Below are 27,548 nucleotides of genomic sequence, written 5' to 3'. Positions count from 1 at the left end.
AACAGAGGTGACCCAGGCCTGAGATGTTTAGTAACATAATGGGGGGTAAAAAAACTAAAATAAGTACAAAAAGAGCAAATAATCGCTACTGTAAGGGGTTAATTTTTTTACTGTGGGACAGCGAAAGTAATATTTACAGGAGCGATTTGCTTTTTTGTACTATGAAGGGCTCATTTTAGTTTTTTTAACCCCATTATGTTACTGGCTGATTAATCGATTATGAAAATTGTAATCGATTAATTTCATAATCGATTAGTTGTCGATTAGTTGTTTTGGCCCTAGTCTGTACTGAGGGGGGACTATAGTTGGTGGTGGGGGGGGGGGGTGACACCAATTTTATTTCGCACAGGGTGACACCAACCCTAGTGACGCAACTGCTTGTGTGATCACAGATCCGTGTAAAGCCTCGTACACACGATCAGTCCATCCGATGAGAACGGTCTGAAGGACCGTTGTCATAGGTCAGGGATCCTCAAACTACGGCCCTCCAGCTGTTGCGGAACTACACATCCCATGAGGCATTGTAACACACTGACATTCACAGACATGACTAGGAATGATGGGAATTGTAGTTCCTGAACAACTGGAGGGCCGTAGTTTGAAGACCCATGTCTCAGGCCCCGTACACACGGCCGAGGAACTCGACGTGCCAAACACGTCGAGTTCCTCGGTGAGTTCAGGGATGAAGCCGCCGAGGAGCTCGGCGGGCCGCCTTCTCCCATAGAACAATGAGAAAATAGAGAACATGTTCTCTATTTTCTCGGCGGCTCCATCGGGCCAAAAGTGTACAGACGACAGAGTTTCTCGGCAGAATCCGGCTCTGACCGAGTTTCTCGGTGAATTCTGCCGAGAAACTCTGTCGTGTGTACGAGGCCTCAGGTTAACCGATGAAGCTGACTGATGGTCCGTCGCGCCTACACACCATCGGTTTAAAAAAACGATCGTGTCAGAACGCGGTGACCTAAAACACAACGACGTGCTGAAAAAAAAACAAGTTCAATGCTTTCAAGCATGCGTCGACTTGATTCTGAGCATGCGTGGATTTTTAACCGATGGACGTGCCTACTAACGATCGTTTTTTAACTATCGGTTAGAAATCCATCGGTTAAATTTAAAGCAAGTTGGCTTTTTTTTAACCTATGGATAAATAACCTATGGGGCCCACACACGATCGGTTTGGACAGATGAAAACGGTCCATCAGAACCTACTTATCTTGTTTAACCTATCGTGTGTACGCGGCCTAAGGGGCCTTATCGGTGCCTGTCAATGCAGCCTCATGAGCGTACATCAATGAAGGAGAAAAATTACCTGTTTGCAAAATTTTATAACAAAATATAAAAATATATATATATATATATATTTTTTTTAAATCTGTCTTTTTACATTTTTTTTAACAAAAAATAAAAACCGCAGAGGTGGTCAAATACCACCAAAAGAACAAATGATAAAAATTTCATTTGGGTACAGCGTTGTATGACCGCGCAATTGTCGTTCAAAGTGCGTCAGCGCTGAAAGCTGAAAATTGGTCTGGGCAGGAAAGGGGTTTCAAGTGCCCAGTAAGCAAGTGGTTAACTTGTATATAATAATGCATGAGATGAAATAAAAAACCTGAATAATAACATCAATAAAAATACAATATTACAAATCTATTAATTCCACTGTATAGTGAAAATGACACGAGCCTGTTGGGTCTGATATATGAGATTTGGGTTCTCCTATTTTGGGGGACAGGATCTCTGGGGGGTTATGACATTTATTGGGGTGTCATGAAATGAACCATTTCTCGGTTCCTCCAAACAATTTGTAGACTAGAGCCATGGAGTCTGGAGCCCTCTTGTCTGGGGTCACCTCCATGTTTGTCTGATAAGGATTTTTTCCTTTGGCGGGGCAGTCGTTATTTGGGGGGGGGGGGGGGCGGGGGCGGGGCAGTCGTTATTGGGGGGGGGGGGAGTTTAAAGGAACGTGCAGTGTTGGGAGTTGTCAGACTTTGCCATGTTGTCCTGTGAAGCCACAACAAAGAGGGGGCTCCGCTTACACCCGCTGGCCTGGCTGTGCCGAGACATGGAGCATAGAGAGCAGAGGTCGGGGGGCCCCCAGTTTTCCATGTGGAAGGACTATCTGGGTTTACATACCGCCCTGAAGAGCAATCCACAAGAGGGGAGCCAAGAGAACTTCCAGCGGCAGGAGGAGCGTCCAGGGCCTTGCCATGAAGGTACCACCTCGGAAGAGCCAGGTCGTGATGGTGGCCACTCTGCTTCTCCAGGGAAGACCATGCAGTGCACCTTCTGCAAGCACAATGGAGAGCACTGGAGGGTGTACAGCGCGCACAAGCTGCGGGATCGCGATGGCACCATCCTCTGCCCAGTCCTCAGATCCTACATCTGTCCTCAGTGCGGTGCCAGTGGAGACAAGGCACACACAAGGAGATTTTGCCCCATGACCAAGAAGAGCTACACTTCTGTCTACAAGACTGCAGCCAACTCTCCCAAGGCGCAATGAGCCAAGGACTGTCTGCAGGCGTCTCCAGGGTAAGGAATTTGGCAAGTTTAAAGTTTGGGGCAAAAAAAGAGACTGTGGCCATTTTAGATGTGTGCTGCAGGGGGAAGAAACTGGGGGCATTTCCATCCAACAGTGGTGCAGAAAAGGACAGGGGGGCATTTCAAGCTGTGGTGTGGAAAAGGACTAAAGCGTTTTTATCTTTGATGGAGAAAAGGACTGAGGGCATTTTTATCTATGGTGACTGAGGGCATTTTTATCTATGATGACTGAGGGCATTTTTATCTATGGTGACTGAGGGCATTTTTTATCTATGGTGCAGAAAAGGGACAGGGGTAATGCCAACTGCTACCACTGCCATCTACCAGCAGGACTAATGCCATCTGCCCTCAGAAATGAATTGGTGATAATTCCATCTGGCAAAAGAATGGATCTGGGGTAATGCCATCTACCAGCAGGACAGGACTGGAGCTAATGCCATCTGCCCTCAGAAATGAATTGGTGGTCATTCCATCTGGCAAAAAAATTGGACCTGGTGTAATGCCATCTACCAGCAGGACTAATGCCATCTGCCCTCAGAAATGAATTGGTGATAATTCCATCTGGCAAAATAATGGACCTGGGGTAATGCCATCTACCAGCAGGACTAATGCCATCTGCCCTCAGAAATGAATTGGTCATAATTCCATCTGGCAAAAGAATGGGACTGGAGCTAATGCCATCTGCCCTCAGAAATGAATTGGTGGTGGCTGGGGGTAATGCCCTGGGCCAACAGGAAAGGACTGGGGGAAATGCTCTCCACCAACAGGAAAGGACTGGGGGAAATCCCCTCTGCCAGCAGGAAAGGATTGGGGGAAATTTTATCCTCCCTCAGCAAAAGATTGGGGGTAATGCCATCTTCCCTCAAGTAAGAACTTCCATCTGCCCTCATGAAAGAACTTGCTGTAATGCCACCTGCCAGCAGGAAAAGCCATCTTCCTTCAGGAAAGGACTATGAACACCATCAGGGCGATATGCCTGCCCAGTGGTCACCGCCGCGCCCTTTAATGGTTTATTTTGCACTTTTAATTATTTAATTATTCCTGTTTGAGGAATATTGTATTATTGTTTTGTACACAAGGCACTGTTTTCCTGGAAACAATTTATTGGCACTGTTATGTTTTATATGTTTGCAAGCTTTGTGCCTTTTTTTTTTTTTTTTTTGTAAAGTCACTTGTTGTTGGCACTTTTCTTGTGTGATTGATTTAAATTCATTTATTCATTTTTTTTTTTTTTAGTTTGCTATAAAATTTAGCAAATAAATAATCATTCTTCATAAAATGAATTCTGCTACATTTCTTTGGTGAAAAAAACAACAACAAATCAGTGTATATTATTTAGTGTATAGGAAAGTTATAGAGTCCACAATAGTACGTAGAAGAATCCAATGTATGGTCGGTTGTTGCTAAGGGTGACTGTATTATGGGGGAGGGCGCCTTGTACGTGGGGCGCTATTGTGGTATAGTTCCCTGTATTGATAGCAGTGGCGGCTGGTGCTCAAAATTTTTGGGGTTGTGCAAACAAATGAAAAAAAACAAAAAAAAATTGCAGCCTCACTGTGCCCATCAAACGCAGCTACTGTGCCCATCAATTGTCGCCACTGTGCCCATCAATTGTCGCTACTGTGCCATAAAATGCAGCCACTGTGCCCATCAATTGTCACCATTGTGCCATCAATTGTCGCCACTGTGCCGTGCCATCAATTGTCGCCACTGTGCCATCAATTGTCGCCACTGTGCCGTGCCATCAATTGTCGCCACTGTGCCGTGCCATCAATTGTCGCCACTGTGCCGTGCCATCAGTTGTCGCCACTGTGCCGTGCCATTAATTGTCGCCACTGTGCCGTGCCATCAATTGTCGCCACTGTGCCGTACCATCAATTGTTGCCACTTTGCCGTTCCATCAATTGTTGCCACTGTGCCATCAATTGTCATGGGAGTCACTCCACTCCCCCCCCCCCCCTTTCTGGGAAACACACTGGTCCCAAGAGACAGCGGGGACCACTGGGAACGCGCCACGCTACTCGCACATGCGCAATAGGGAACGCAACGCTTCACTTCCTGATTCCCTCACGAGAATGGCGGCGGGGGCAGCCGAGAGACGAGCGTTTGCTCGTCTTCTGCTGCCGACATTGCGGGCGCCCTGGACAGGTAAGTGTCCATTTATTAAAAGTCATCAGCTGCAGTATTTGTAGCTGCTGGCATTTAATATTTTTTTTTTTTCGCGGGAGTTCCACTTTAAGTGATTGGGTTTAATATGTTTATGAATTCGGGTGTCTACTGATAGTGTGTCCAACAGGCAAATTTTTTGCTGAATTTTTAGGGGTGTCACATGCAATATGGATAAGGTTTTACATTTCAGCGACCTTGCGGACTTCCAGTGCAAGGGGATACACTGTTTTGCTGCGTTGATCAAGTGCATCGCTAGAGATTTGTGGTAAGATTTGTGTAGTAGTGGCAAGTGGTGAAGGTGAAATTGGGTTTTTAAGTAATTTTAAATGATACCCAACATGTCATGCTTCAAAATTGCGCCCGCTCGTGGAATGGCGTCAAACTTTTACCTTTAAAAATCTGCATCTTTTGAGTTACAGAGGAGGTCTAGGGCTAGAATTATTGCTCTCGCTCTAACAATTGCAGCACTACCTCACATGTGCGGTTTGAACACCGTTTAGATATACGGGCGCTACTCACGTATGCGTTTGCTTCTGCGCGCAAGCTCTTTGGGACGAGGCACTTTAAAAAAAATATATTTTTGTTTTCTTATTTATTTTAATTGATTTTATTTATTTTTACATTGTTTAAAAAAAAAAATGGGTCACTTTTATTCCTATTACAAGGAATGTAATCATCCCTTGTAATAGAAAAAAAACATGACAGGTCCTCTTAAATATGAGATCTGGGGTAAAAAAATGCAATAAAAAAAAAAAAAAAAAATGTCATTTGAAAACATTACAACAAAAAAAATGTGCCTTTAAAGCGGAAGTTCACCCAAAAGTGAACCTCCGCATTTCGGAACCCTCCCCCCCCCCTCCGGTGTCACATTTGACACCTTTCAGGGGGGAGGGGGTGCAGATACCTGTATAAAACAGGTATTTGCACCACTTCCGGGTATAGACTCCCGCGGGAGTCCAGCCCCTCCGCGTCACCCTCGCTGTGTTCTAGGAAACACTTGGCTCTCCCGCGGGAGTCCAGCCCCTCCGCGTCACCCCCGCTGTGTTCTAGGAAACACTCGGCTCTCCCGCGGGAGTCCAGCCCCTCCGCGTCACCCCCGCTGTGTTCTAGGAAACACTTGGCTCTCCCGCGGGAGTCCAGCCCCTCCGCGTCACCCCCGCTGTGTTCTAGGAAACACTCGGCTCTCCCGCGGGAGTCCAGCCCCTCCGCGTCACCCCCGCTGTGTTCTGGGAAACACTAGGCTCCCAGAACACAACGGGGACCAGTGGGAACTGCACAGCGTGGCCTTCGCGCATGCGCAGTAGGGAACCAGGCAGTGAAGCCACATCGCTTCACTTCCCTTACCGAGGATGGCGGCGGGGGAAGCAGAGAGCCGAGCTGCAGCTCGGCTTCGGCGGGCGACTTGGACAGGTAAGTGTTAATTCTTTAAAAGTCAGCAGCTGCTGTATTTGTAGCTGCTGGCTTTTAAAAAAAAAATTCAGGTGAACCCCTGCTTTAAGACGCGTCGCTTCCGCGCTGCTATGGTATGGAGACGGGTGGGGGCCATCTTGCCCTCACTCGTATCCCTGGCAAGCAGCGTGAAGAACCAGATCGCCACTACCGATGGCTCCGGTAAGTGGCAGGAGGGGGGGGGCCCCTCTACCACTGCCGATAACTGTGATATCGTGGCGAATCTGCCGCGGAGATCACCGTTATCGTTTACAGGACCGGCCACGGAAAAGATGAATATCCCGGTTGTGGCAGCAGCTGCTGGCGTTGCCAAGATGTTCATCTTTAAAGTGATGACGTATATGTACGTGAGCCGGTCCTTAAAGGAGTTCTCCAAGCTAAAACTTTTAACCCCCGCTGTGCCGGGCTGTAAAACTATACAAAATAAACTTTCACTTACCTGCCTACGATCCCCCGTTGTTCCGATATCGCCGTCCCGTTCTCCGGTCCCGGTCTGTTCCACTTCCTGCGGGTCGGTGACTCACAGTGCGCTCAGCCTATCAGCGGCCGCAGCAATGTCCCGTCGCGGCCGCTGATAGGCTGAGCGCACTGTGAGTCACCGACCCGCAGGAAGTGGAACAGACCGGGACCGGAGAACGGGACGGCGATATCGGAACAACGGGGGATTGTAGGCAGGTAAGTGAAAGTTTATTTTGTATAGTTTTACAGCCCGGGCACAGCGGGGGTTAAAAGTTTTAGGTCAGAGAACTCCTTTAAGTGGTTAATCTAACATTGACACCCGCTGAAGATCGCATGGATGTCGTACGATTGCTAAGCAGTGCGATGTGGGGAAATGCAGCGAATCTTTTGCGTTTCCCGCATCGCATCGGTGTGAACCAGAGCTAAAAAAAAAAGAACCTCTTGCGTCAACTCGTTTTGCTTGAGCTCTGGTTCACACTGATGCGACGAGGGGAAACACACAGGATTTGCTGCGTTTCCCTGTAATGCACGGCTTAGCAATCGCACGGCGACCATGCTCAGGGTGTCAAGGTTAGATTAAAGTGGATGTAACCCCACACTCATCCTTTCCAAACTACGGCCATAGTGCTGATCTATAAGGATATAGATGCCTCCTGCATCAGTGGCGGGTGGTGCTCAAAATTTTTGGGGGGGCGCAAACAAATGAAAAAAAAAAAAAAAAAAGACAATTGCAGCCTCACTGTGCCCATCAAAGGCAGCCATTGTGCCCATCAAAGGCAGCCACTGTGCCCATCAAATGCAGCCACTGTGCCATGCCATCAATTGTCGCCACTGTGCCATGCCATCAAATGTTGCCACTGTGTCATGCCAAACGCAGCCACTGTGCCATGCCAAACACAGCCACTGTGCCATCAATTGTCACCACTGTGCCCATCAATTGTCACCACTGTGCCCATGAATTGTCAAATTGTCACCACTGTGCCATGCCAAACGCAGCCACTGTGCCATCAAACGCAGCCACTGTGCCATGCCATCAATTGTTGCCACTGTGCCCACATCAATTTTCCCCACTGTGCCCACATCAATTGTCCGCACTGTGCCTACATCAATTGTCGCCACTGTGCCCACATCAATTGTCGCCACTGTGCCCACATCAATTGTCCCCACATCAATTGTCCCCACTGTGCCCTGTAAAATGCTGCCAGTCAGATTGCCCCCCCCCCCCCACCCGGCACTTACCTTTCTGGGGTTCGCCATCCTTCCATGGTCCCTCGATGCCGCTGGCTCTGATAGGCACTTCCGCACAGCCAACCAGCTGTCCTTATTCAGATAATCGGCGCCCAATGTCCGGTTATCTGAATAGGCTGGCCACAATAACATACAATGCATGAGTGTATGTTATTTGCGCGGCGCTGCAAAGCGATTTTTTAAAAGCCTTAAAGGGCCCGTTTAAAAAAAAAAAAAATTATGACTACAGGACGGGCCGCCACTGTCCTGCATGTATCCTTACCTGTCAAATGTCTCCCCTCTGTCTGTTATAAGAACAGAAAAACTGCAGATTCTGTGGGTGGATCTGTTGTCTGGAGCTTGGTGGGTGTCGTGATGTCAGTAGACTCCCCGCCCTCCTCTACACCCCCCTTGTCAACATGTATTTTTTCCTATGTATTTCTTACACTGAATTCTGCTATGATCAGTAACATCCAGTCAAAACCCAGAAAAGTAACCACATGACTTCAGAAAAGGAGTGGGGGTGGGAATTAAAGCGGATGTGCCACTAAAAAAATATATTAAAAGCCAGCAGCTACAAATACTGCAGCTGCTGACTTTTAATATAAGGACACTTACCTGTCCTGGAGTCCAGCGGTGATCGCAGCAGATGACGAGCCGATCGCTCGTCACCCTGCTGCTCCCCCCTCCATCCACGGTGAGGGAACCAGGAAGTGAAGCGCTCCGGCTTCACTGCCCGGTTCCCTACGGCGCATGCGCGAGTCGCGCTGCGCCCGCCGATTGGCTCCCGCTGTGTGCTGGGAGCCGAGTGTTCCCAGCATACAACGGGGGACGGACGGAAGGTAAGGAAAAAACCCGTCCTTTGCCCGTATCGTAGGGCCGGAAGTGGGTGCAGATACCTGTCTGTAGACAGGTATCTGCACCCCCCTCCCCCCTGAAAGGTGTCAAATGTGACACCGGAGGGGGGGAGGGTGCCGATCAGCGGGACTCCACTTTAGAGTGGAGATCCGCTTTAAGCACTTAACCCCCGCCCCATATTGCTGGTCAAAGACCAGAGCACTTTTTGCGATTCGGCACTGCGTCGCTTTAACTGACAATTGCGCGGTCGTGCGACGTGGCTCCCAAACAAAATTGGCGTCCCTTTTCCTCCACAAATAGAGCTTTCTTTTGGTGGTATTTGATCACCTCTGCGTTTTTTTAGTTTTTGCGCTATAAACAAAAATAGAGCGACAATTTTGAAAAAAAATTATATTTTTTACTTTTTGCTGTAATAAATATTCCCCAAAAATATCTATAGGGGGATAGTTTAGGCCGATACGTATTCTTCTACCTATTTTTCGTTAAAAAAATCGCAATAAACGTTTATCGATTGGTTTGCGCAAAAGTTATAGCGTTTACAAAATAGGAGATAGTTTTATGGCATTTTTATTAATATGTTTTTTTTTTACTAGTAATGGCGGCGATCAGCGATTTTTTTTCAGTACTGCGACATTATGGCGGACACTTCGGACACATTTTTAGGACCATTGGCATTTTTATAGCGATCAGTGCTATAAATATGCATTGATTACTATAAAAATGCCACTGGCAGGGAAGGGGTTAACACTAGGGGGCGGGGAAGGGGTTAAGTATGTTCCCTGGGTGTGTTCTAACTGTAGGGGGGGTGGCCTCCGTAGGGGAAATGACTGATCGCTGTTTATACATTGTATGAACAGACGGTCAGGCATTTCTCCCCCTGACAGGACCGGGAGCTGTGTGTTTACACACACAGCTCCCGGTCCTCGCTCTGTAACGAGCGATCGCGGGTGCCCGGCGGCGATCGCGCTCGCCGGGAAACCCGCACGGGAGTCAGGGACGAGCGGGGGGCGCCCCTAGTGGCCGCTAAGAGACCCGACGTTATTGTACGGGCTCTCGCGAAGGGGAGCTGACCTGCAGTTCTACGGCGGCAGGTCGGCAAGTAGTTAAAAAATAATGGCCGTCTCCAGGCTAGTGCATGAGATATGTAAATAACCTGTCACTCACAGCAAGGGGGCAGAACGGACTAAAGTTTTTCTTTGTAAGTCCGTTTTATTTCACTGAACAATAAAAGAGGATTGCTCAGAGCTGGATTAACTCTGTGTGGCAAGACTGGGCACAAGATGACAGGAAATCTTATACTGTACATTGTGTCAGCAAAAAAGTCAATAAAATTTTTTTCGGGTTTACGTCCACTTTAACGACACCCCGAAACAGATTGCAAAACGCAGTGCGATTGCCAGAAACGCATCGCATGGGTGTTGTAACGGTATGGCCCGTGGGACCCAGAGGCTCTTGAAGGATGTGGGGTACTCCTGGTTCAGCTCCACCAATGACTCTTGGGTCTAGGGTCATCCTATGTCCACTAGGGGCATAGGATGACTGAGAAATTACATCTGACCGTTGCAGGTGTAAACACCACGAGGGAAAAAAGGGTCCTGTACCATTTTGGTGCAGATGCGATGTGATTCCAGCCATACAAAATGCACCGCACAGACATTGCATGTGATGTGCACAGGAATGAGGTGCGATTCCTGTGCGAATCGCATGCAGTGTTTTGCACGCACAAGTGTGAACCTAGGCTCAAAGGGCCAGATTCACAAAAGGGATACGCAGGCGTATCTGCTGATACGCCGCCGTATCTCTGTTTCTATCTATGCGGCTGATTCACAGAATCAGTTACGCATAGATATTCCTAAGATCCGGCAGGTGTAATTGTTTTACACTGTCGGATCTTAGGATGCAATACCGCGGCCGCCGCTGGGGGCATTTCTCGTCGAAAATCCGCGTCGGGTATGCAAATTAGCACTTACGGAGATCCACAAAGCTTTTTCCCTTTGTGAAGTCTCCGTAAGTTGTTAGTTTGCCGTCGCAAAGATAGGGCTGCTTTTACAAAGTGTAAAGTTAGTACACCTTGTAAAAGTATACCCTTCTTTCCCGCGTCGCTGTCAAATTTTTTTTTTCCCGCCGCATCTCTTTTTTTTCCCCGACGCAACTTTTTTTTACCCGTCGCGATTCACAAAACTCGGCGCAACGTAACTTCGCGCAAAGCACGTCTGGAAAATCGTGTCGGGAGCATGCGCAGTACGTCCGGCGCTGGAGCGCGCCTAATTTAAATGGGACTCGCCCCATTAGATTGGGCCCGCCTTGCGCCGGACGGATTTAAGTTACACCGCTGCAAATTTCTAGGTAAGTGCTTTGTGGATCGGGCACTTAGGTAGAAATTTTGCGGCGGTGTAACTTAAATGGGAACAGTTAAGTTGCGCCCGCTGGTTGTGGATCTGGCCCAAAGCTCATAAATCTTCATCCAGATCTGCTATTAGTAACGCAATCCCGGAGGTAGTAAAAAGCTTTCATTACAATATGTAAAATCTTTTGTATGATTTTTCCTGTAGGAAAAACGCGTTCACAGCTAGAATTTGCACCCCGATCCTTTGAATCCTTGCAGGCAAAGGCCATCGATTCGATTTGACCCCCACTAACCATTAGGAAATAGTATGAATCTTCTGAAAACAAACAAACCGAATGAAAACGGACTGAAGTCCAGTTTCATCGGTCCAAACCGACCGTGTGTATAGCCCATCGGTCTTTTGTCCTTCGGTCAAAAATTTTAGAACTTGCTTTAAAATCGAACCGATGGACCGCTGCCTGATAGGTCCAAACCGATGGTTAGTACAGAAAAGCATCGGTTCAAAACCCGCACATGCTCAGAATCAAGTTGACGCATGCTTGGATGCATTGAACTTCGTTTTTTTTTCAGCACGTCGTTGTGTTTTACGTCACCGCGTTCTGACCCGATCGGATTTTGAACTGATGGTGTGTACGCACATCAGACCACTTCAGCGGTGAACCGATGAAAACGGTCCGTCGGACTATTCTTATCGGTTTGGATCGACCGTGTGTACGCGGCCTAAGACACTAAGGTTGGTGATTGCCGTTCTCATGCCGCATCAAGTACAATGAAGGAGCAATAGTTCTGCATTGTGAGTGCACAGAAGGCCTGCTCATAGGCCAGAGCATCCGATAGAAGAGGTGAGCGCTGGCTGCTGGGGGTGAGAGGGATAAGGTGCATCCTTTTTCCTAGGCAAACATTAGCACTTGCAATGTGATAGGGAGCTCCACGATAATGCCTCGTTTACATGACTGGTTTTCCCAACGGGAAAACTGCGAGGAGAGCTTTTGACCGGGAATCCCGGCTGTGTGTATGCTCCTCGCAGTTTTTGCGATGGGAAAACGGCCCATAAACCGCCGGACAAAAAAGAGAACCAGCTCTTTTTTCCCGCCGGGAAAACCGGCGGACTTTTGCCCAGGTTTTTTTGGCAATTTTCCTATTCCCGACCAAAGCTCCGTTGCAGTTTTCCTGCCGGGAAAACCTCTCGTGTGTAGGGGGAAAGACTGCCTGAGCAGGTTCTTGGCTTTCCCCTCGGGATTTCCGACGGGAAAGAAATCCTGCATGTGTGTACGGGGCATAAGGGTATTTTTTTCAGCTTTATCTTAATTTATGCATGGTATTTACATTTTTTTAAATCCATTCTATAGACATCCCAAAGGCCTGAGACTTCTGCTGGGTGCTGCCATTTTGGATGTGATGTCCATAGAGGGGAAGAGGAGGCTACATTGTGCAAGGAGGAAGGGAGCTGTGCTAGAGAACAGACTCTTCTTGGAGTGGTCAAATGGCAGTGGGATAAGATGGCACTCAAAACTGCCCAAGTCCGGGTGGGCAGGGCAAAGCATGTCAGGGGGCATGGCCTGAGCAGCGCTGGCTGAGGCCATACACAGCCATATCCACAGCTGAAGCACTGGGTCGGTTTTGAATGGCAACCCGTTTTCATTAAGGATGTCTCTGTACATTGCTGCATTCATCCTTCCCTCAATCCTGAATAGTCTCCCAGTTCCTGTCGCTGAAAAACATCCCCACAGCATGATGCTTCCACCACCATGCTTCACTGTAGGGATGGTATTGGCCAGGTGATGAGCGGTGCCTGGTTTCCTCCAGACATGATGCTTGCCATTCAGATAAAAGAGTTCAATCTTTGTTTCGTCAGCCAAAGAAATGTAGTTTCTCATGGTCTGAGAGTCCTTCAGGTGCCTTTTGCAAACTCCAGGCGGGCTGTCATGTGCCTTCTGTCTGGGCACTCTACCATACAGGCCTGATTGGTGGAGTGCTGCAGAGATGGTTGTCCTTCTGGAAGGTTCTCCTCTCTCTATAGAGAAATATTTGAGCTTTGTCAGAGTGACCATCGGGGTTCTTGGTCACCTCCCTGACTAAGGCCCTCCTTTTGGCTGGGTGGCCTGCTCTAGGAAGAGTCCTGGTGATTCCAAACTTCTTCCATTTACGGATGGTGGAGGCCACTGTGCTCATTGGGACCTTCAATGCTGCAGAACTTTTCTGTACCCTTCCCCAGATCTGGGCCTCGATATAATCCTGTCTTGGAGGTCTACAGACAATTCCTTGGACTTCATGGCTTGGTTTGTGCTCTGACATGCACTGATAACTGTGGGACCTTATATTGACAGGTGTGTGCCTTTCCAAATCACGTCCAATCAACTGAATTTACCACAGGTAAACATCTCAAGGATGATCAGTGGAAACAGGAGGCACCTGACCTCAATTTTAAAAAGTCATGGCAAAGGTTGTGAATACTTATGTACATGGGATTGTTTTGTTTTTTATTTTTAATAAATTTGCAAATATTTCAAACAAACCTCTTTCACTTGGCCATTATGGGGTATTGTTTGTAGAATTTTGAGGAAAATAATGAATTTAATCCATTTTGGAATAAGGCTGTAATTAGGGTTGTCCCGATACCACTTTTTTAGGACCGAGTACAAGTACCGATACTTTTTTTCAAGTAGTCGCCGATACCGAATACCGATACTTTTTTTAAATGTGTCCCCAAATGCAGCCATGTCCCTCTAGCCATGTCCCTCACATATGCAGCCATGTCCCTCTAGCCATGTCCCTCACATATGCAGCCATGTCCCTCCAGCCATGTCCCTCCAGCAATGCCATGTCCCTCCAGCAATGTCCCTCCAGCAATGCCATGTCCCTCCAGCAATGCCATGTCCCTCCAGCAATGTCCCTCCAGCAATGCCATGTCCCTCCAGCAATGCCATGTTCCTCCAGCAATGCCATGTCCCTCCAGCAATGCCATGTCCCTCCAGCAATGTCCCCCATACCTTTGCCGCCACCGCATGGAGAAGATCACAGCATTCATTTGAATAGCTGTTTTGCCCGCGCGTATAGACACTCCCCCTTGCTCGGGATTGGACAGATCACGATCACCCATCCAATCCCGGGCAAGGGGGAGTGTCTATACGCGCGGGAACACTACAGCTATTCAAATGAAAGCTGTGATGTTCCCACACTGCGTTTAACCCATGCGGCGGTGCGATGCGGCGGCTTTTGATGCGGCGGGGGGGGGGGGGGAAGTATTCTATTTAGTATCAGGGGTATTTGCGCGAGTACGAGTATCGGGACAACCCTAGCTGTAATATAACAAAATGTGGCAAAACTGAAGCGCTGTGAATACTTTCTGGAAGCACTGTATATTAAGCAGCAAGTAAACATGTTGTCCATGACGTTGATGTGTTGAAAGCAGAAAAAGGAACATCCCAGTTTTTTGTGTATAAGGGCCCTTTCACACGGGCTGATCAGTAATGATCCGCTCCGTGTGTCCGTCAAGCTCAGCGGGGATCCTCCGTAAAATCCCCGCTGAGCCGTCGGCTGACAGAGCGGTCCCCGCACACTGTGCAGGGACCGCCCTGTCTTTTCTCCGCTCTCCCCTATGGGGGATCGGATGAACACAGACCGTATGTCCGTGTTCATTCGATCCGATCCGCCAGACGGAAGAAAAATAGGATTTTCTTCCGTCCGAAAAATCGAATCTTTGCGGAGGCAGGTGATTACAGGTGTCAGCGGATGGTCATCCGCTGACACTCACAATCACATAGGGACCAATGTATGTCCCGTTTTCATCCGCAACGGATGGATGAAAATGCGGACATACGGTCTGCACGTCTGAAAGGGCCCTTAGGCTGCGTAACTGCAGACCGGACAGGGTGCTCATGCTGACCTGTGTCCACAGCATCAGAACATTTTTTAAGGGGGGGGGGGGGTGGACAGTGTCAGTGGGGCAGATTCATGAAGCACTTACACCGTTTTTTTTGGGAGATGCGCGGCGTAAGTGCAGATTTGCGCCGGCGGATCGCTGCGCCTTACCCAGAGAACCAGATTACGCCTCCAAATAGACTTCATCGCCTCGGTGTAACCTTTCCACGCCGGCGCGGCGTTGGCGCAGATTTACGCTGGTCGGATCTGGCGCGGCCATGGTTTTTGTGTTTTAAATATGCAAATTAGGTTTTTGGGCCGATTCATCAACTTAAGCTTGACCGGCGCAGGCTACTCCCGGTGAGCGGAGCTGAAATTTCCGGTGCAAAGTTACACCTCATAAAAGCAGGGGTAACTTTGCACCAAACTTGCAGAGGTCAGCTGGAGAGCAGCTAAAGCAGCAGCGTTACAAACGAACTGAGCAACAACACTTGCTGGACAACACATAGAGGCGGTCCCCATGTTGGGAGAGGCCCTCAATAATTACAGCCCTCTCCTCTGGGCTGAAATTGGTCATCCGCCCACCTGAGGATTCCTCATCAGCCATAACTGCCCCACCACAATGCAAACGACCTAGCTTGGAAAAAAAAAAAGCTTCAGTACATTTGCACCTGCAGGGCGGAAGTCTGGGCTGATTCATGGACTGGGCTTTGGTAGTGGATCGGCGTAGCTCAGGGATCACGCCGGGGCGCAGTTCTGAGCATGTGCAGATTGGGGCATTTACCCCTGGATGTCACTGAGCATGTGCGGTCTAAGATGCGCCCCGGCGTGACACCTGCGCCACGGTCGGCACTTCATTAGCATAGGGTGACTCCCAGTTGGCCTTACCCCGCCTTACGCCGTCTAAAATCCGCCCCGCTGGGGCATCGTAGACAAAAAAAGTTTCTTGAATCACCTAACTGCCGCTCCGCGCTGGACCGGTGTAGTCTAAAAATGATGCACCACGCCGGTGCAAATCTGCACCATTGTACATGAATCTGGCCCAGTGTGTTTTTTAATTAAATGTTTTATTATTTTTTACAATAATTCTTTTTTATTATTTATTGCAATTCTTTTTTTTTTATCAGCCCTGTTGGGGGGCTTTGGTGAGATATCAAACATGGAAATGGGTTTGGGACTTTGAATGAGGCATGTGAATAACACATGCCTCCATCCCTAAAAGTTGAAAGAAAGAAAGGGTTGGGACTTTAAATGAGATGCGTGTTGATGCAAACAGTGGGCCAGATTCACAAAGAGATACGACGGTGTATCTACAGATACACCATCGTATCTCTGATTTTTACTGGTCCTATCTATGCACCTGATTCATAGAACCAGTTACGCATAGATAGGGCTGAGATCCGACAGTGTCACACTGTGTTACACTGTCGGATCTTTTTTTGGATTTAAAAATGGCGCCGGGGGCGTTCCCGCTGATTTACACTGAATAATATGTAAATCAGCGAGATACGCGAAATTCACGAACGTACGCGGACCCGACGGTGTGTTCTTACGTCGTTTCCGTAGCGCGGTACCCGTCGTATACTTACCCTTTCTAAAAGCAGGGGTAAGTATTGTTAAGTATGGCCGTCGTTCCCGCGTCGAATTTGAAATTTCCTACGTCGTTTGCGTACGCCGATTCACGAACACGCGCGTCGCAAGTCCCGCTCACGTCGCAACCACTGACGTCCTATTGACGTCAGTGGGAGCAATGCACGCCGGGAAATTCCCCGGACGGCGCATGCGTATTTAAATCGGCGCGGGAGCGCGCCTGATTTAAATAGTACACTCCCCCAGCCGCGGAATTAGAATTCCGCCGGGGGAGTTAGGATCCGCCGTCGCAAGTTTGGAGGTAAGTGTGTTGTGAATTTGACACTTTCCTCACAAACTTGCGAGGGCGGATCTTAAAACACATAGGTTACACGGATCTAAAGATCCGCTAACCTTTGTGAATCTGGCCCAGTATGTATAAGTAAATAAGTAAAATTGTATAGCGTAATAACCAGGCTCAAACTTACCAACCAAATTGCAAGCCGAATTCAACTGACTAACTTCGTATGTTAAAAACAGAGGATTGGTTGCACACATTTGCAAATATATGGATAAGCCACGCTATACAATTTTACTTATTTACTTATACATACTGTTTGCATCAACACGCATCTCATTTAAAGTCCCAACCCTTTCTTTCTTTCAACTTGGTGAGATATCAGGGGTCTTCACAGACCCCTGACATCTCCCCTTTGAGACAGGGAAAGGGACTAGGGACAAAGATTCCCCAGTTTCTTTCTCAGCAGCGCTGAAAATGAATGGAGAGAAGACAGCGGCTCCTCTCCATTCATAAACTGAGACATTGTAAACACAGTTTACAATGTTTCAGTTATGTGAATAGACAGAGTTCAGTGATCACTAACTGTACATTCGGAAAAGGTTGGAGCCGGATCAACCTCCGCTCTCCATCCTGACAGATCGAGGGGGTGGAGGAGGAGAACAGAGTGGGATGGCAGCACAGAGGGGGACAGCAGCACCACGGAGGAGAAGAGAGGGGGACATGGAGGAGAAGAGAGGGGGACAGCAGCATGGAGGAGAAGAGAGGGGGACATGGAGGAGATGAGAGGGGAACACGGAGGAGAAGAGAGGGGGACAGCAGCACGAAGGAGAAGAGAGGGGGACACGAAAAAGAAGAGAGGGGGACAGCAGCATGGAGGAGAATAGAGGGGGACAGCAGCACGAAGGAAAAGAGAGGGGGACAGCAGCACGGGGTAGAAGAGAGGGGGACACGGAGGAGAAGAGAGGGGGACACGGAGGAGAAGAGAGGGGGACAGCAGCACGGAAGAGAAGAGAGGGGGACACGGAGGAGAAGAGAGGGGGACACGGAGGAGAAGAGAGGGGGACAGCAGCAGGGAGGAGAAAAGAGGGGGACACGGAGGAGAAGAGAGGGGAACACGGAGGAGAAGAGAGGTGGACAGCAGCACAGAGGAGAAGAGAGGTGGACAGCAGCACGGAGGAGAAGAGAGGGGGACACGGAAGAGAAGAGAGGGGAACAGCAGCACGGAGGAGAAAAGAGGGACATGGAGGAGAAGAGAGGGGAACACGGAGGAGAAGAGAGGTGGACAGCAGCGCGGAGGAGAAGAGAAGGGGACAGCAGCACAAAAAGGGGGACATGGAGAAGAGAGGGGGACAGCAGCACGAAGGGGGACACGGAGGAGAAGAGAAGGGGACAGCAGCACGGAGGAGAAGAGAAGGGGACAGCAGCACGAAGGGGGACACGGAGGAGAAGAGAGGGGGACAGCAGCACGAAGGTGGACACGGAGCAGCATGGAGGGGGACAGCAGCATAATGGAGGGGGACTGGAGGAGGATGCGGGGACAGTCAGCGGTGATCGTGTGTGGGAGAGTTACAAGCACCGTTTACCGCTGATTTCACTAAAGCAGCTGAAAGCCGGACTTTGAAATCTATACAGGGTGATCGGTGCTTGTAACTCTCCCACCGCACTGATCACCCTGACTGCCCAGGTATCAGGTGAAGCATCGGAGCATTTTGCCCTGAGTACAAGTACTTGGGTAAATGCACGGTATCGGTACCGTTACTGATACTAGTATCGGTATCGGGACAACCCTAATTTCAAGGTTTACATTATGCCCCTTCCAACTCAGGCCAAATGAGTACCGCAAATTAATTGAAGTACAAAATACAAATGTGGAGACTTTAGGCCAGGGGTAGGCAACCTCGGCACTCCACCTGTGGTGAAACTACAAATCCCATCATGCCTCTGCCTCTAGGAGTCATGGCTGTGATTGTCCGGGTCTTGTAATGTCTCATGGGACCTAAAGTCTCCACATTTGTATTTTGTACTTTAATGAATTTGCTGTACTCATCATACCACACAATGGGATAAACATTCAGATCTCTGTTACTGTTATTGTTTTTGACCCTTGTGTTTATACCATAGACATTGCATGTATTTTAAACGCTGAAACGCGTCGGTTGGGGATCATCTCCTGTTGCCATCTCATCTTCACAAGTCTGTGCATTTATTGTTACATCTTTTCCATGAAAATGTTTTTTCCCCCAATGTGTGTTTAATAAAAGTACATAGGCCCAGATTCACGTAGATGGCGCATCTTTAATGTAACATAGAGAGGAAAGAACAGTATTCACAAAGCACTTGCTCCCTTTGTTGCGCCGGCGTAACGTAAATTGGCCGGCGTAAGCCCGCCTAATTCAAAGTAGGAAGGAAGTGGGCGTGATCCATTTAAACGAAGCCTGACCCCATGTAAATGATGGGCCGAACGAACGGCGCATGCTCAGAATCACGTTGAATTTACTCCCTAAGATACGACGGCTCAATGCCTACGACGTGAACGTAACCTACGCCCAACCCCATTCACCTACGACTTACGTAAACGACGTAAAGTACGACGGCTGTTCCGTCGTCCATACCTTTGCATGGCTTGCGCCTCCTATGTGGTGGAATAACTTTACGCCGGACGTAAGCCTTACATAAACGGCGTATACTACTGCGACGGGCGCAAGTACGTTTGTGAATCGGCGTATCTCGGTCATTTGCATATTCGACGTGTAAATCAATGGAAGCGCCCCTTTGCGGCCAGCGTAAATATGCGCCCAGGCTCCGACGGCGTAGGAAACTTACGTTGGTCGGATAAAGCCAAATTTCTGGCGTATCTTGTACTAAGAATCAGGCGCATAGATACGACGGCGAATCCGTGAACTTACGCGGCGTATCAGTAGATACGTCGGCATACGTCTTTCTGAATCCGGCCCATATATTTTAAATCTACTTTAATTAAGTGACTTCAAAGTCCCGCCTCTAGGGGAATTTTCTGTTCTTCAGTTCTTTAGTAATGGTACATTTTATTACGTTTTATTGACATCAATAAAAAATCTGCAACATGAAAGAAAACTTTTTTAATTATTTTTTTTTATCTTTGTAGTAAAAAAAGCCAAAAGAGAACCTGTCATTCTGACTCAAATGTCAACAAAATGTTTGTGCCCGGCACTGCTATTCACCACAAGGAAGCCCTGTAATTCTATAGAAACCAGTAACATTGCGGAGGCTTGTACCACTCCTCATGCCTCCCCAATGCTCTGGAGAACTAATAGTCTGTATACTGTAATAGCAAACAAGATGGCTGCCTGGTGGAGAAAAAAATGGATCAAAGCATCCAAGAAATCAACAGCCATAATAGGGTATAAATTGAAAAACAGCATACAAAATGGCGTACAAAGCTATGACCATGGATACATTTTAGGATAAAATACAAAACTATAAACCTGCTGAACAATAAATACAAAAACAGATGCGCGGTGTTAGTTACATTTCTCTGCGTCTTTTTCGTGCAGCACCTCTGCCAGGGGGGTGCCGCACTCTCTTCTGACGGAGGTCCCGGTACGTGCTCATAATGAGGCGACTAGGAACAAACAAAAAGACATGTTATATGCTACATACTCAAATTCCCAGAATACCTACCCTAGAAGTGGATGTTCATTTCTGCACTGACGTTTATAAACACCAGTGCAGAAAACACCCTTGGGTGAACAGTGCGCCCATGAATGGCTCTGACCTAAGCCGTCACAGGATGGCTCAGATCACAGGCATGGTGTACAGAGCTGGTGTACTATTTTAATTACACCGCAAGCGCAGGTTGCAAATGCATTGCGGTTCCAGAATTGGTGCATGCTTGACTTTGGTGCGATGCTGTATGAGCCCATTCAAAATGAACGGGCTCAAATCACACCGAACTGTGATTCGCATGCAAACTGAACAGGAATATACATTCAAATTAAAATGTGTTTTGAGCTAAACATAAGCATACATTATACGTGTTCACAGTGCCCTGGATGGATGCCATGTGTATGTATACTGTGTGTGTGTATACTGTGTATGTATACTATATGTGTGTATGTATACTGTGTGTGTGTATGTATACTGTGTATGTATACTGTGTGTGTGTATGTATACTGTGTGTGTGTGTACTGTGTATGTATACTGTATGTGTGTATACTGTGTATGTATACTGTGTATGTATACTGTGTATGTATACTATATGTGTGTATGTATACTGTGTGTGTGTATGTATACTGTATGTGTGTATGTATACTGTGTGTGTATACTGTATGTGTGTATGTATACTGTGTGTGTGTGTGTATGTATACTATATGTGTGTATGTATACTGTGTGTGTATACTGTATGTGTGTATGTATACTGTGTGTGTGTGTGTATGTATACTATATGTGTGTATGTATACTGTGTGTGTGTATGTATACTGTGTGTGTGTATGTATACTATGTGTGTATACTGTGTATGTATACTATATGTGTGTATGTATACTGTGTGTGTGTATGTATACTGTGTGTGTGTATGTATACTGTGTGTGTATACTGTATGTGTGTATGTATACTGTGTGTGTGTATGTATACTATATGTGTGTATGTATACTGTGTGTGTATACTGTGTGTGTGTATGTATACTGTATGTGTGTATGTATACTGTGTGTATACTGTATGTGTGTATGTATACTGTGTGTGTGTGTATATATACTATATGTGTGTATGTATACTGTGTGTGTATACTGTATGTGTGTATGTATACTGTGTGTATGTATGTATACTGTGTGTGTGTGTGTATGTATACTGTATGTGTGTATGTATACTGTATGTGTGTATGTATACTGTGTGTGTGTATGTATACTGTGTGTATACTGTATGTGTGTATGTATACTGTGTGTGTGTGTATATATACTATATGTGTGTATGTATACTGTGTGTGTGTGTATGTATACTGTATGTGTGTATGTATACTGTGTGTGTGTGTATGTATAAAGTACTGTGTGGCCCCATAATCTCCTATTGCCCGGGGGCCCCATAATCTATTGCCTGAGGACCCCATGAGTTGTCAGTCCGCCCCTGGCTGTCATCCTCCGTCCGGGAACGAGCACACCATCTCTAGCTCGTGTCCCGATTGGATAGATTGATAGCAGCGCAGCCATTGGCTCCCGCTGCTGTCAATCAAATCCTATGACCCGGGGCCGAGTACTGCATTCTGTGTGAATGGAAACAGATGTAGCACTCGGGAGCGCGCCCGCACGGGGGTGTCCACCATGGAGAGTGCTTCTCTAACGTGAACACTCGATGCGGGGAGGAGCCACCAGCACCGCTGAGGGACCCCAGAAGAGGAGGACTGGGACTAGGGTGACCACATTTCCAAACTACCATTCAGGGACACCCTCCCTTCCCAAAAAATCAGCTTGTGCTGTAACGAATCACAGCACAGTGATTGGACACAATAGGCGGGATTTATGATTTCTCCAATCACAAGCAGTGGGCGGGATTGTGCTCCTCCAGGCATTCCCAGCCAGGACAAGTACCGTCAGTAAGTAAATCGGTGATGTGGCGGCCTTTTTTTGGGGGCATCAAATTGGCCCGGGGGGGGCTGTGTCAGTTTCATTCCGGGACACTGTATTGTCCTGGAATGAAGGTGCCCGGGACAGACCTGCAAAATGCGGGACTGTCCCGGGCAATCCGGGACACGTGGCCACCCTAACTGGGACCACTCTGTGCAAAACCAACTGCACAGTGGAGGTAAGTATGACATGTTTGTTATTTAAAAAAAACGAGGGCCAGATTCTCAGTCAGCGGCGTATCTTTGCCCGGGCGTAACGTATCCGATTTACGTTACGCCTCCGCAACTTAGACGGGCAAGTGCTGTATTCTCAAAGCACTTGCTCCTTAAGTTGCGGCGGCGTAGCGTAAATCAGCCGGCATAAGCCCGCCTAATTCAAATTTGGATCAGGGGGGCATGTTTTATGTAAAACTACTGTGACCCAACGTGATTGACGTTTTTGCGGAACGGCGCCGTCCGTGGAATTTCCCAGTGTGCATTGCTCCAAAGTAGGCCGCAAGGACGTCATTGGTTTAGACGTGAACGTAAATGACGTCCAGCCCCATTCACGGACAACTTACGCAAACTACGGAACTTTTTCAAATTTCGACGCGGGAACGACGGCCATACTTAACATTGGTACGCCGCACTTATGCCTCATATAGCAGGGGCAACTATACGCCGGGAAAAGACTAACGTAAACGTCGTAACTTTACTGCGTCGGCCGCGCGTACGTTCGGGAATTCGTGTATCTAGCCTGTCGGATCTAATGGATATCTATGCGTAACTGATTCTAAGAATCAGGCGCATAGATACGACGGGTCGGATTAGGACTTACGACGGCGTACATGGCGCTGCGCCGTCGTAAGTCCTTTCAGAATCTGGCCCTGAGGGTTTAAAACCCCTTTAAGTATAAACAAGATTCACACAGAAGAAGTAACATTTGTGGGAGTCAGCAGCCACAGGCTGAACAGAAGTATTCATTCTGGGACGGGAAGGTGGGATGCTTTAGGTGGGGGTAGGGGGTGCGTCAAAAAGGATAAGTTCATGATGTATTTTTTTTTTATTATAAAGAACGACAACCCAATTTACATTGACTTAAAACAATGATTGTATCTCTTTGAAAGCACCAAGAATGGGAATGCTTACTTGAGATTGGACAGCTCCACGACAAGGCCCTGAACAGTAGATGAGGCGTCTTCCCATCTTCTCTCTTGTTGTCTGTTCAGGAAACACAGAAGATCATTTCATGTTCCATTGGCCAATTCTTATGCCGCGTACACGACCGTTTTTCGTGATGTGAAAAATTTCAATTTTTTTTTATGTCATTAAAAATGTGTGTGGGCTCCAAAGCATTTTTCGCGATGTTAAAAATGGGCATTAAAAATGTAGAACATGCTCTAAATGTTTGCGTCGTTTTTAACGTTGTCGTTTTTAACGTCGTAATAAATGGTCGTGTGTGGGCTTTAACGACGTGAAAAATCTGCGCATTCTCAGAAGCAAGTTATGAGACGGGAGCGCTCGTTCTGATAAAACTAGCGTTCGTAATGGAGTAAGCAAATTCATCACTCTGTAACAGACAGAAAAGCGCGAATCGTCTTTTACTAAAACGAAATCAGCTAAAGCCGCCCCAAGGGTGGCGCCATCCGCATGGAACTTCCCCTTTATAGTGCCGTTGTACGTGTTGTACGTCACCGCGCTTTGCTAGAGCATTTTTTTTCACGATCGTGTTTAGGCAAGGCAGTTTTAATGATCAAGTTGAAAAAAACTTAATTTTTTAGAACCCGAAAAACGGTTGTGTGTACGTGGCATAAGGCCTTGTGCACACAGGTTTCATCTTATACAAGGGCAGCGTGCACAGCAATTCACAGAGCTTTATAAAGAAGGGAAGGAGCTGTGCGAGGGAACTGACTAGTCACATTTCTAGCAAAGCATTGCAAGTATATAAAAATGTATTTAAAGCGTAACTCCAGTTTTGTTGAGAAAAAAAAACATTCCCCTCTGGGTGGTCTATGTACATTGCAAGGATTTTAATTGAAATCCCTTTGTGTTTGTCTGTATCCATGTGGGAAAGTGAGTTTAAGCACTTAAGACCCGGATCTTTAGGCAGCTAAAGGACCCGGACAGTTTTTGCGATTCGGCACTGCGTCGCTTTAACTGACAATTGCGCGGTCGTGCAACGTGGCTCCCAAACAAAATTTACGTCCTTTTTTCCCCACAAACAGAGCTTTCTTTTGGTGGTATTTGATCACCTCTGCGGTTTTTATTTTTTGCACTATAAACAAAAAAAGAGCGACAATTTTGAAAAAAAAACAATATTTTTTACTTTTTGCTATAATAAATATCCCCCAAAAATATATAAAAAAATGTTTTCCTCAGTTTAGGCCGATACGTATTCTTCTACCTATGTTTGGTAAAAAAAATCGCAATAAGCGTTTATCGGTTGGTTTGCGCTAAATTTATAGCGTTTACAAAATAGGGGATAGTTTTATTGCATTTTTATAAAAAAAATTTTTTTTACTACTAATGGCGGCGATCAGCGATTTTTTTTCGTGACTGCTACATTATGGCGGACACATCGGACGATTTTTGGGACCATTGTCATTTTCACAGCAAAAAATGCATTAAAAATGCATTGTTTACTGTGAAAATGACAATTGCAGTTTGGGCGTTAACCACTAGGGAGCGCTGAAGGTGTTATGTGTGACCTCATGTCTGTTTCTAACTGTAGGGGGTGTGGCTGTAGGTGTGACGTCATCGATTGTGTTTCCCTATAAAAGGGAACACACGATCGATCACGGCGCCACAGTGAAGAACGGGGAAGCTGTGTTTATACACAGCTCTCCGCGTTCTTCAGCTCCGGGGACCGATCGCGGGACTCCAGCGGCGATCGGGTCCCACGGTCACGGAGCTTCAGACCGGGTCGCGGGCGCGCGCCCGCGAGAGGACGTACCTGTATGTGCTTGTGCCCAGCTGTGCCATTCTGCCGACGTAAATGTGCAGGAGGCGGTCCTTAAAGCGGGGGTTCACCCAATAGATTTTTAACATTACATTCAGCCGAGTTGTCCTAATGACAATCGTTTTTTTTTTTCCCCGTACATAACGACTCTCACCGCCGCTTCCGGGTATGTCTTCTGCGGGACCGGGCATTCCTATCTGTTTGACAGGCTTCCGACCGTCGCATACAGCGCGTCACGAGTTGCCGAAAGAAGCCGAACGTCGGTGCGGCTCTATACGGCGCATGCGCACTGACGTTCGGCTTCTTTCGGCAACTCGTGACACGTAGTATGCGACGGTCGGAAGCCTGTCAATCAGATAGGAACACCCAGTCCCGCAGAAGACATACCCGGAAGCGGCGGTGAAAGTCGGTATGTACGAAAAACAACTCGGCTGAATGTAATGTTAAAAATTTATTTTTTGGGTGAACCTCCACTTTAAGTGGTTAATGGAAGCGGTTTCATAATTATCAATCAGCTGTGCACCTGCAGGGCACTAATGAGGAAAGCTACTGGGCACCATGATTTCCTATTGGGAATATCTCACCAAAAATGAAATTTTTGTTGCAGGGGATGCCTTAAAGTTCACTTGTATCTTAGTGCAGACTTCTGGGAAAAATTGTGAGCCAATCACATAAGCAGGAAATTATTTTTCTGGGGGGCTTTAATCTAGGCTTACCTGTAGGTGAAAGTGGTTGTACAGGGTGTACAACCACTTTAAGCCAGCCATAGATGGTGCGATTTTCTTCCATGGGACAGTTGGTGTTGATAGGGGAATGCCTCACATGGAGCTATTGTGTTCTCCCGGCAGGGGGTCCGGGAGACCTTTAGATCTCCAATATAGAGGAGTTTGTCTCCTATGGATGACATGCAGGATCTTTCATTCTATGAATAGTGTAGGACCCACTGATAATGGAATACTTTGATGGAGTAGTGGCCATATAGTGTGACCAAATCGCCATATTTTCGCTGTTTCGCTGAATATGTTCAGGTGTTTTATATAGTCTTGCAGGATTTAAATGTCATTTTAGTTTGTGTGCGCTGTAATCTTTTCCTCTGTCCCTGCTGGGAGAACACACAGGGGCAGATTCACATACAATTGCATGGGCGCAGCGTATGTGAGATACGCTACGCCGCTGTAACTTACTTTTGGAAGCTTTGAATCCACAAAGAATTTGTGCGGTAAGTTACGGCAGCGTAGTGTATCTCCCGCGGCGTAACGGAGCCTAATTCAAATCGGCGAGTAGGGGGGCGTGTTTCATTTAAATGAAGCGCGTCCCCGCGCCGAACGAACTGCGCATGTGCCGTCCCTAAATTTCCCGCCGTGCATTGCGCTAAATGACGTCGCAAGGACGTCATTGGTTTGATGTGGACGTAAATTACGTCCAGCCCCATTCACAGACGACTTACGCAAACGAAATAAAAAAATTTAAAATTCGACGCGGGAACGACAGCCATACTTAACATTGCGTACGCCACCAGATAGCAGCTTTAACTATACGCCGAAAAAAGGCGAACGGAAACGACGTAAAAGAATGCGACGGCCGCTCGTACGTTCATGGATCGTCGGAAATAGCTAATTTGCATACTCGACGCGGAAAACAACGGGAACGCCACCCTGCAGACGCCGAAGTATTGCATCTAAGATCCGAAGGCGTACGAAGACGTACGCCTGTCGGATCTAACCCAGATGCTGTCGTATCTTGTTTTGAGGATTCAAAACAAAGATACGACGCGGGAAATTTGAAAGTACGCCGACTAGATACGCCGGCGTACTCTCTTTGTGGATCTGCCCCACAGTGCTTATTGCTAGTGGCTACAGCCGCTGGCATTAATCGCATAAAAAAAGAAAAAAAACATCAGACATGCTGGTTTTATCCAAGCTGATCGATTGATCAACTTGGGTACAATCAGCCTGTCCATATACATGGTTCGAATCTCGGCCAGTTGCTGCTGAACCAGCTGAGATTTGAACCGTCTATGGCCGGCTTTAACAAGCATTTAGGTAGACCCCCCAATGCAAGAGTAATTTGTTATGCTCCCCAGAGTAGGGATTTAAATATTGTATTTGGGGTGATATACACTTTAACCACATAAGGACCCCTTCACGTCGATATACGTCGGCGGAAGGGCACGCCTGGGCACAAGCACGTACCTGTACGTTGCCTTTAACCACTTGCTTACTGGGCACATAAACCCCCT

General features: G+C 47.4%; 2 protein-coding genes across 4 annotated transcripts in view; one reads left to right on the top strand and one right to left on the bottom strand.

The window, feature by feature from the left end:
* The first annotated feature begins 1,998 nt into the window (after positions 1-1,998).
* Positions 1,999-3,653, top strand: NANOS3 (nanos C2HC-type zinc finger 3). Its single transcript, XM_040342062.1, has one exon. It carries the CDS (start codon positions 2,063-2,065, stop codon positions 2,498-2,500), a length of 438 nt encoding a protein of 145 aa, XP_040197996.1. The 5' UTR covers positions 1,999-2,062; the 3' UTR covers positions 2,501-3,653.
* A 16,164-nt stretch (positions 3,654-19,817) lies between these two features.
* The window catches only part of BRME1 (break repair meiotic recombinase recruitment factor 1), a 51,255-nt gene continuing 43,524 nt past the window's right edge, over positions 19,818-27,548 (bottom strand). For 2 of the 3 annotated variants that reach the window (XM_040346603.1, XM_040346604.1), the window contains exons 6-7: positions 23,500-23,571; positions 19,820-20,379 (exon numbers count right to left, since the gene is read on the bottom strand). In XM_040346603.1, coding sequence (XP_040202537.1) covers positions 20,283-20,379; positions 23,500-23,571 — 169 coding nt within the window. In that variant the 3' untranslated portion in view covers positions 19,820-20,282. Of the gene's footprint in view, positions 20,380-23,499; positions 23,572-27,548 lie in introns of all 3 variants that reach the window. The other variant, XM_040346605.1, reaches the window with a different exon arrangement.

This window comes from Rana temporaria, chromosome 3 (genome assembly GCF_905171775.1).
Source record: "Rana temporaria chromosome 3, aRanTem1.1, whole genome shotgun sequence".
Taxonomy (NCBI): domain Eukaryota; kingdom Metazoa; phylum Chordata; class Amphibia; order Anura; family Ranidae; genus Rana; species Rana temporaria.
The sequence above is the reverse complement of the archived record's forward strand: the minus strand, read 5'-3'. Positions and strand labels throughout refer to the sequence as shown.

What these genes read in the sequence shown, in the direction of transcription:
- NANOS3 (XM_040342062.1), top strand. Translation starts at nt 2,063, where the DNA reads ATGGAGCATAGAGAGCAGAGGTCGGGGGGCCCCCAGTTTTCCATGTGG.